Source organism: Eucalyptus grandis, chromosome 11 (genome assembly GCF_016545825.1).
Source record: "Eucalyptus grandis isolate ANBG69807.140 chromosome 11, ASM1654582v1, whole genome shotgun sequence".
In the NCBI taxonomy this organism is placed as follows: Eukaryota; Viridiplantae; Streptophyta; class Magnoliopsida; order Myrtales; family Myrtaceae; genus Eucalyptus; species Eucalyptus grandis.
In genome coordinates, this window is record NC_052622.1 from 37905794 (window position 1) to 37916420 (window position 10627).

Consider the following 10627-nt stretch of genomic DNA (forward strand, 5'->3'; position numbering starts at 1 on the left):
CGACGACCCTGAATGGTACGATATCTTCTCCGTCATGAGGTTATATTCCTCTGAAGACGGCATTCTAGGAAGAGAATTTCGCTCAGGTGGTCACATCTGGTTGAGTGGTGAAGACCACCATGAGCTGGAGATGAGAGAGTGTGATGAGAGGGTCAAAGAAGCAAGAATGCATGGAATCCAAAGCATAGTGTGCATATCAATTCCTGATGGATCTGGGGTTCTTGAATTGGGCTCCTCAGAGATCATCCAAGAAGATTGGAGCTCAGTCCTTTTAGCCAAGACCTTCTTCCCTGCTCATTTCTGAGCCCCCTAATTAATTCTCGCGTGAACCCATCCGACGATGCCAAAGAAGAACGCACTTGTCGGTGCCAGCAAGGGCCCATATGCTAAACCTGTCCAAGTCCATAACATATCTGAGAAGAGCGGTAGGAAGAAAACAGTGGACGAAGACGATAAAGAATCATCATTATCCCCACTTCTGTCTGGTCCGTCGAGAAACGGGGTGGCAGAGCGGCAGCGGAGGAACAAGATGAACCAGCAGTTCTACGCACTCCGCCCTGTTGTCCCCACCATATCAAGAATGCACAAGGCGTCCCTTCTCGCCGATGCCATGGACTACATCAAGGAACTCCAGTCCCGGATTGCCGCATTGGAGTCCAAGCTTGTTAAGTCCGAGCTGTCATCACCGAAGCGCCTCAAAAGTAATAGGACTGTTGCCTCCTTCAGCGACGTGAGTAAGATAACATCGCTGTCAAGCAAGAATAGCTCGACGACTTTGGCTGTCCCGGGCTGGAGAGAGATGGTGGTGGACGTGAAGATGGTGAGGCAGGAGGCGGTGATCCGGGTGTGGAGCCCGAATCTGGACCATCCCTGCGCGAGGTTGATGGACATGCTCAAGGAATTGGAGTTTAAGGTCCAGGACGCGAACATGTCGTGCATGAAGGGATGATGCTTCAGGAAGTGGTGATTAGGACTCCGGTCGACTGCTGGGTCAGCGACAAGTCCATCAGAGATGCCATTCGGAGTAAACTAGGCAAAGTGTGAATTTTCTGTTTCTATTTGTAATGAAGCCAAGTACTGTCTTTTGGTAGTGTGAATTTTTTTCCCTCCTTTTTTGATAGAGTATATTTATATCCCTGTTTGCACAAAAAATTGACACTTTTGATTATTATTGTCATGCGATAGACTTACTCGATTAGAACAATGAACAAAATTATCACAACTTGAAGAATCGAAAGCTTGAAGGAATCGACAAAAAGTGGAGCGGACAATCTCTGATCAACCATCAAAGAAGTAACTATCGACGTAACGAAATCAAGTAACCATCAATATAGTGGAGTTAAGGAAACCGTAAGGTAGTAGAGTCAATATAATCGCTCATGTAACCATTTGGTAAATATATGTAACCTTTATTTGTAGCTCCCTTTGTAACCTCAATTTGTGATCTCCCTTTGTAATCCGGATTGAAAATATCAATTGTATGATTTAGATGACGTCATCGATGACGTCAACCAATGGTCAGTAAAGGTCAGATGAGGTCATCGATGACGTCACCTTGTCCAGTGGCAGTTCATCGGCCGACGACTGAATGGCAACCCAACTCGACCAGGAAACCGACCTGGTGACCCAAATCCATTGACTGGTCAACCAATTTGACTGGTTTACTAGTCGAGTGGTTGGATTGGTTGACCGATGGTTGGTTGGACTAGTTGGACCAGTTAGACTAGCCAAGAGCCTTATTGGCTCGCTGGCATATGCATCATATGTGCCACACACTTAGGCGACGTATGTGAGCGTGTGGGAAGTCCAATCGGTGTGTGACCGATGGCGTTTGGTTTGTATGAATGCGCTCTACATTGTGGTATAGTTATTTTATATGTTTGAGGCATTTAAAGATCTAAAAATATGTACATAATCCAAAATACACGTATTTTTAGGATATAAATGCATTGTTTATTTCTTTTTACCCATATGAAATTATCTACATATATGTTGTGTAAACCTTAGTTAGATGATAGCATGTATATGGTTTAATGTCCTTGCAATTTCCTGATTCTGAGTAAACTCGAACAATGGTTGAAAATCCTTGATTTTTTCATTATATGTTGAATTTCGGTTTCGATTATAGTTGTTGCATGATTGTTTTTGTATGTTGGTTCACATCATACTATGCATTTTTATATTTAATAGAAAAATGTGGAAATTACATGGGGTCATGTAATTATTCCTTTTGCTAGTGGGAGTTCATAGGTTGGTAGAATTCAAAGGAATTCTCGCCTAGAATTTAAAATGTGTGCAAATTAAACTAGTCAATGAGAGTAGAACAATTGCACATATAAGCTGATTGGGAACATAATGAACTTTCATTCTATGACTTTTATGGAATTATCATAAATTTAGTTTGTCTTTGTTGCAAATTAAATATATGTGTTAATATTGATTCTGCATTTATTATGTCAATGTGCTAGAGCAATTGATTATGGCTTCAGCATCCAATATCATTGTAGCTAATCTCAACAAGGGTGAGAAGTTGAACGATAACAATTTTGATATTTGACACTAAAAAGTTTAGTCCATCATTGAGAAGCAAGAGGATTTGGAAACTCTCAACCACATCATAAAAAAAAAAACTTGAGTATAGAACTTCAACTCAGTATAGGAGAGATTGAGAAACTTATCAAGCTTAGAAAAAAAAATAACATTGCTCACATCATATGTTGACACCTAAATTTTACAATTTTATTATGTACAAGATTAAGAATTAGTCTACCTTTTACAAAAAAAAAAAAAAAAAGATTGGGAATTAGTCACTAAAACAAAAACAAAAAGAAACAAGAAAAAAACAACAAAACAAAAAAAAAAAAAAAAAAAAAAAAAAAAAAAGACATGGAAAGGGCCGGGCCGGATCTCGCCTTGGCCCTGGCCCATGCTGCTTTCTCCCTCCATCTTCGGTGAAACCCTAGCAACCAAAAGAGAGGGGAGCGAAAGAGAGAGCTCGGCAAAGAGAAAAAAAGGAGAAGCACAAAGGGAGAACGAAGACAACACAAGGGGAGTTCGAGAGAGAGAAACACTAGAGAACACAGCAATAGAGAGAAACCGGAACAAAGTAAAAAAATAAAGAGTAGAGAGCGAGAGAAGACCAAAGAGAAGAGAGAGAGAGAGAGAGAGAGAGAGAGAGAGAGAGAGAGAGAAAGCTCGAGGAAAAATGGCGGCGGCGCCACCGGGCGGTGGCGCTCACCAATGCCGACCCCGACGCCAAGCCGAGCCGCCACCTCAACCTGATGCCGTCCGAACCAAGCTGCCACCGCCGACCCCTGTGCTCGCTGCCTCCGTCCCAGCCAGACCGTGCCAGCCTATGACCTGCTTGCCGCTCACCCAACGCCGTCTGAAACCACACCTCCGCCCGTCCCCGCAGCGACGCCACCAGCGTTGCCATAGTCTCTGCTTGACGCCAGCTACCCGCGGCCGCCCATCTCCCCTCGTTACTGCGACCGCCACCCACCGTGTTGTCGCCACCGTCCACACTACCGCCGCCCACCGCCTCGCCGCCACCGAGTCACCGGCATCCTCACCATTTCCCTCGGCGCCACCAAGAAGCCTTGGAGAAGGAGGCTCGAATCGGGTCAGAACCTGGTCAAGCAAGCCCTCCAAACTAGGTAGGGTTTGGTCTTCGAAGTGGGTCGGGCTTGGGTCTCTCTTCGGGCCGGGCTTCAAATTCAGGTAAACTGGGCTGGGTTCTCGCAGGCTTAGGAAATAGGTGGGTCTTTAAATTTTCTTTGGGCCCGACTAAAGTATAAAAAATAAAAAATAAAAGAATTTTTGGCCCACTTGGGCCCATTGCCGCCGATTGGGCGATCTGGGTCCGGCCGAATTTTATTTTTAGTTTATTTTATTTTAGTTTATTTTATTATTTAAAAAAATTAAAAATATTTATAAAAAAAAAAATTTCGAAAATCCAAAAATATTAAATATTGAAAATATTTTTAAAAAATTAAAAAATTTAAAAAAAAAATTAAAAAATTCTAAAATTAAAAAATGTAGGATTTGGTTAGGAATTGTTATGTATTGCCCTTTTAGTGTAATTAATACTTTATTTTTTCATATATTAATTATATAGTATGTTTAATTTTTATATTTAATTATGTTTGTGGATGTTCAATTGCACGTGTTTAATTTTATTGCAATTAGGATCTTGGTAGTTATAATTGTTACTTTAATGATTGCGCACCTATATGATCACCTCACATGTTAGTGGATAAGTATAAAATCAATTCAAATTGCCTGCCAAAAATCATTTTGTTAAAATGAACAAGATTAGGTACCAAAAGGGCACTAATTGGTTAATTAGTGTAATCAAGTCCCCGAATCTAGATTCTCTGGTTGCGTAGGAAGTAAAGCACGCTCCCATGCCTCACTTGGTTTCTAGTCGACCCCAATAGGTTAGTGACAACTCCTTTTGTGCAAAATTCCTAAAATATATCCCAATGTCACGTAGGGTATGGGCTTGGGAGAGCTCACGCCTAATCATGAGCCTTCGGCCCGTCCTTAGGCAATACCCCTAAATGTGTTCCCTTTCCCCCGACGGTAGGTCGCAACAGCTTGGCGACTCCGTTGGGGACTTGGTTTTAAACCTTAAAGGACTTAGACCAAAATTAATTTTGTTCAAAAATATTTTTGTTTGGTAGCGAGAATTCTAGGTACGCCCTTAACATTGTAGGTGTTAAATGTTTTTGCAGAATGTGAGGTATAAGGGGAAGTGTTTGCTCACCTTTGTCTTATAGGAATGTGTAGGAATGTATGGTTTATTTTTCATATATGAAGTGCTGATTGCTTATAAATTGTCATGCCTGCATCCCTTGCATTGCACTTCACTTTAGCACGCACAACCTGCCGCCGGACCTGGGCCGCATATGATCACTTAGGATGGTGTTGAGGTGGATACCACTCCGACTACAAGCATGTAGTACGAGTCGCCCATCTCATCTCCTAAACTTCTTTCTTGATGTTAGAGGTCCCCACTCTGGTCTGTGAGCATGTGACACGGGTCGGTCCTTTGATGAAGCCGGAGTCATGGGAAACACAACCTAGCCGCGAGCTTGTTGGTTCAGTCCTGTGATCCCATGGCTTCATTTTGAGCCGTTTAGAGTATAAATCAAATCACATTCCATATGCACATTTGTGTAATTAAAAAGAGAGAGAGAGAGAGAGAGAGAGAGAGAGAGAGAGAGACAAAGGTCGGCACCCATTGTAAGTGTCATTTTTCTCTTTATTTGCTCATTTTGTATTGCATTTTCATCTTGAAATTTGCGGAAACCAATCGAATGCCCTCGGCGATGTAGGCTTATGATTTTTTTTTTTTTTTTTTTTTTTTAAATGGCAGTCACTTTTGATAAGTGAACATTGAAGGCAAGTTCTAAACACTTTGATTTGACCCTATTGAACACATGGTTTTGTTTAAATTTCTAGTTATGGGCTCGAAATCATTTTGAAAAAAAAAAATTCAAGTTGTGATTTTATATTGGGGCACAAAAATTGAAATTGCAGTTTTTATCAAATTTTCTCATTCTCATGTTTTGGGACTATAATGCAAATCATTTTGTGTACAAATTCCTCAAAATAGAAATCACTTCATTTTTCTAGGAGTAAAATCACAAATCAATCTTTCAAAAATCAATGACACTTTTGCATACGAAACTTTTGGAATAAAAGTGGACATTCAATTGATGGCCGTGGATTGATAATTTTAATGATGTCTTCTCTATAAAATCTTGGCGAAATACTAAAATCCTGTAATAAGGATTGTGGGGCATGTATCGTCACCTCGATTTTATTGTAAGTGACCTCATTAAAATATCATTTTCTCTCATTCACATATTAACATTGTCGTCTTTTTGTAGGTTATGCGCAATGCTCTTTGACATTAGGACAAGAGTTGACTTTTACTCTTATCTATACAAGAGTTTCTTGTATTTTATCAATGTTCTTATTCATGTTAAGAATCATGTTTTCCATTTTGAGTTTTGATTGCATATCCAATTGTTGCTTTTGCAAATCGTGCGACTCACATTTTTAATGATGGAATTCAGTTTCATGAAAATCATCATTATTTTTATTTAAAAAAAAAAAAAACAAAGCAAAGCAAAATAGAAAAATTCAAAAAAAAAAAAAAAAAAATTAGAAGTGTTTTAGGCGAACCTTTATGTCTACCTTTCAAAATGAATTTCAAGAAAACTTTGCTTAAGGCCCTCTCTTCATGGAGTTGTTTTCTCGAGCTCATCGAACTTGAGGAGCATGCATGCGTTGACGTTTCGTCAGTGCCAATTTTCCATAGAGGCAGAATGAAGTTGAATTCCATTCTGAGAAGTTTTGTTATTCGCAAATGCCTTAACAACCATCGATCTCGTTCACTTTACATGATGAGACAAATGAAAGGAGTTGTCAAATATCCAAAAGGGCGAATTCAAAGGAAGAGTAAACTGTATTGATTCCAATTATTCATTTCTGATACCGTTTTTGACTTGATTTTCTTTTTATTGTCAATGAGATATCAAGAGTACCAAGTTTTGTAATGTTTCAATAAATGCGATGGAGCACTTTTAAGTCTTGTTCATCTTAAACAAAAAAAGATTTAAATGAAACAAAGGGGCAATATTATCTATTCCTCCATGAGAGATACCTTGGGATGTTGATTGCCCAACTTTGAAAATGATGTATCTCGTTCTTAAGCTTGGTTCTCTTCGGCATAAAAGATGACATGTCTTTTTCTTTGATACAGGACGGATTCGGACAGAACAAAGGTTTGTCAAATAAAGAGTGGGAGAGCAACATTTGATTTAGAAAAAATCTCTCATCTCCCACCAATGAGGGGTGATAAATAAAAAAGGGGGTCGTACCTTGACCGTAGAAGCATCGCCTTCCACCAAGGAATTAGGAAAACGTCAAACATTTAAAGGCGAATGCAAGATAGGGGTATTGTCCAGTTACCAAATATGGACAAAGGTGAATCCAAGAGGTGTTAGCGCCCAAAGGATAAGAGCGAGTGAAGGGTAACGGTGTATCGTTTCCAACATTTCAATCCTTAAGGATTTTTGTACTAACATATTCTTTTGTATTTTTACAGGGTTACCGGGTCGCCATGCCACAAATAAGTACCCTTCTTCTCATTTTTTTTTCTTAAAGTAAAAAAAAAAATGAGAATTTTCATTACAAAAGATAACCTTTGGCGCTTTCCTAGAAACCAAAAATGAATAATTGAGAAAAGAAAAAAATTCTACAAAATTTTTTAGCATCCTTTTTATCTCAAAATTGTTTTCTTGTTTTGTGGATTATTCATTTTGAATCAAAATTCCCTATGGAGATTAATCTACTCAGACGATCTCGACAGAGTGAAATGAAGATGTTAACCATGCCAAACAAGAAGTGCTTAGAATGAAGAAAGGCAAGCCCATTTCCAAACACATCCTTCAAACACTTTTGGGAGTTGAGTGAAAGACAACATTCTCTTAGGACAGATGATTCATTCGCATTGAGAGCAAAGATCAAAATGATAAAGGCATTTCCTTCATCAATCCTAAAGCACTGAGCTGACATCTTGTTACCCTTTGGGCCAAATAAAGGTGACCATTCGAGGTACCCCTATCGAGAACGACCCTGCATTAGGGCAACATAAGGGGTTACGATCATGTTGTAGGGCGAAAGATTAAGAAAGATTTTATTACTTTCACTTGCATTAATCTTCTGGTGATAGCTTCAGAGGAATTTTCATTAAAGCTTGACTCATCCCAAGGTGAAGAAGAGCATTTCCTTCTCTATCCAAACACTGATACCCATTGCTATAACCAATTTGGGCCTGATTATTCATTTATGAATCCCGAGCGGTGATCATCTCCCTTCACTAGGGCAATGCATAAGAATTGACCAAATATAATTGACAATCACAAGGAAATGTGAAAAACATCTCGAAAGTCATAAGAGCTACAAAAGTTCAAAAAACAAAAAGTTCGACAAACTATGGGGCATGAAAAAGTAGCGTGCTTGGTAAAAGCAAGGCCAATGCCCGTTAAGAAAAAGAGCCAAAAGGTTGTATCTTATGTGAAAGAAAAATTATCAGAATCCAAGTGCCTGCGAAAAAAGAAAAAAATCATCATCGCAAAGGGCAAAGGAAATTAGAGAAAGGAGCAAATCTCCTATGTAGAAATGATTAGTCAAGGGACTTTCGAGATGTGCAGTGTTCCAAAAGCCAAATGCCTTCAAAAGGTCGAGTGACCTGGTCACGATGCCATGATGATCACCGACTCTTAAAAACCCTATTGAAAATTCCAAGCCTTTCAAGCCTCTCCCAAGCCAACATTACAACCCCCTTCCAAAGTCTCTTCTGATTGGGATGGTTTGAATGAAAATGAGAATGCCACAAAGAAAGCTATCACTTGAAGGAGTGGAGGTAATTCTATATTGTCTTATCTTCAAAGTTCTCGACTTTTAAACCCGATGAACATAACAACAAATGTTCCTTTATTGGCCTCAAAGCAATCATTCCTTTGTGTAAGCCCTAACCGAGCATATATCGCGGTCCTTTCAAAAGACCTTTTTGATCGATCAGATTGTGTTCATTGCGAATGTTTCTAGAAGCCTTTAACATAGGTTATGTGAGATACCCTCAATAATTAGTTACTTCCCACGCGAATAGATGTGATCAAGCAGCCGTTTTACCAAGAGTGTGTGAGAAGCCCTTTCTGACTAAGAAGCTTTAGTTTGGTATGCTTAATGAGCCTTTTTTCATGAGTCGTAGTCGTTCTAATAAGAACTTGACTCCTAGAGAATTTGATGATTAACAATATATCCACAAGTGAGATGACAGTTTTGCGCCACTTGATGCTGATTGACATCGAATGTTTTTTAAAAGCAGTCAGACTTAGCTTGATTAGCTTGTTCAATTGATGCTGCAATTTTGCCAATACATCTCTTGATGACGTCTCTAATGACATTTGCTCAAGTTGAGTTCGACAGGATTCCTTAGTGAAGCCATGCGGTTTCAAGGAGTTAGCGGGTGCTTTCCTAAAAACCAAAGGTTCATGGTTAGCCTTAAACCATGTTATCTCTAAAGGTTCATGGTTAGCCTTAAACCATGTTATCTCCAAAGGTTCATGGTTAGCCTTAAACCATGCCGTCACCAAAGGTTCATGGTTAGCCTTAAACCACGTCATCTCCAAAGGTTCATGGTCAACCTTAAACCATGTCATCTACAAAGGTTCATTGGTTTTTCTTAAATCATGTATTTCATATCCGATCGAAACTCATTCGTACACGGTGAGACCTACATTCCAGTCGAAACCCGTTCGTACACGGTGAGACTATCATACCCAGTCGAAACCCGTTCGTACACGGTGAGACCTTCCTCCTAGTCGAAACCCGTTCGTACACTGTGAGACTATCACACCCGGTCGAAACCTGTTTGTACACGGTGAGACCTTCCTCCCAGTTGAAACATGTTCGTACACAGTGTGACTATCACACCCGGTATAAATCCGTTATTATACAGTGAGACTTCTTTCCTTCAACCCCTTCTTATGACCCAGTGGGCTTTCCGTAGCCCGGAGTCCTTCAACCCCTTTCTTATGGCCCGGTGGGCTTTCCATAGCCCGGAGTCCTTCAACCCCCTTCTTATGACCCGGTGGGCTTTTCGTAGCCCAGAGTGCTTCAACCCCCTTCCTATGACACAATGTGCTTTGTAGCCCGGAGAGCTTTGTAGCCCGGAGTCCTTCTTCCTATGACACGGTGCGCTTTGTAGCCCGGAGAGCTTTGTAGCCTGGAGTCCTTCTTCCTATGACATAGTGTGCTTTGTAGCCTGGAGAGCTTTTGTAGCCCGGAGTCTTTCTTCCTCTTATTGACAAGATGCACTTTCGTAGTTATGAATCCTTTCCGTCGGCCTAATACGTGCCTATGCACCTAGGGTCACTCTATTGCCAAAATAATTTAGGTGTCTTTTGTCTTTGAATGGAATCTCTTCAAGCTCCCAATCAAAGAGGGGCAGTTGTTGATACCTAAATTTTACAATTTCATTATGTACAAGATTAAGAATTAGTCTACCTTATACAAAAAAAAAAAAAAAAAAAAAGATTGGGAATTAGTCACTAAAACAAAAACAAAAAGAAAAAGAAACAACAAAAAACCAAAAAAAACAAAAAACAAAAGAAGACATGGAAAAGGCCGAGCCGGATCTCGCCTTGGCCCGGCCCATGCCGCTTTCTCCCTCCCTCTTCGGTTAAACCCTAGCAACCAAAAGAGAGGGGAGCGAAAGAGAGAGCTCGGTAGAGAGAAAAAAAGGAGAAGCACAAAGGGAGAACGAAGACAACACAGGGAGAAGCACAGAGGGAGAACGAAGACAACACAGGGGGAGTTCGAGAGAGAGAGAAACACCAGAGAACACAACAACAGAGAGAAACCGGAACAAAGTGAAAAAATAAAGAGTAAAGAGCGAGAGAAGACCAGAAGAGAGAAAGAGAAAGCTCGAGGAAAAACGGCGGCAACGCTGCTGGCAGTGGCACTCGACCAACGCCGACCCCGACGCCAAGCCGAGGCACCGCCTCGACCTGACACCGTCGAACCAAGCTACCACCGCTGACCCCTG

General features: G+C 40.5%; 1 protein-coding gene across 1 annotated transcript; it reads left to right on the forward strand.

Moving 5' to 3' along the window:
- The first annotated feature begins 340 nt into the window (after window positions 1–340).
- Window positions 341–949, forward strand: LOC104446167 (transcription factor bHLH14). The gene has a single exon (XM_010060065.1). It carries the CDS (start codon window positions 341–343, stop codon window positions 947–949), a length of 609 nt encoding a protein of 202 aa, XP_010058367.1.
- The last annotated feature ends 9678 nt before the right edge of the window (window positions 950–10627 follow it).

Excerpts from the sequence above, each read along its gene's own strand:
- LOC104446167 (XM_010060065.1), top strand. The coding sequence starts at position 341 with ATGCCAAAGAAGAACGCACTTGTCGGTGCCAGCAAGGGCCCATATGCT.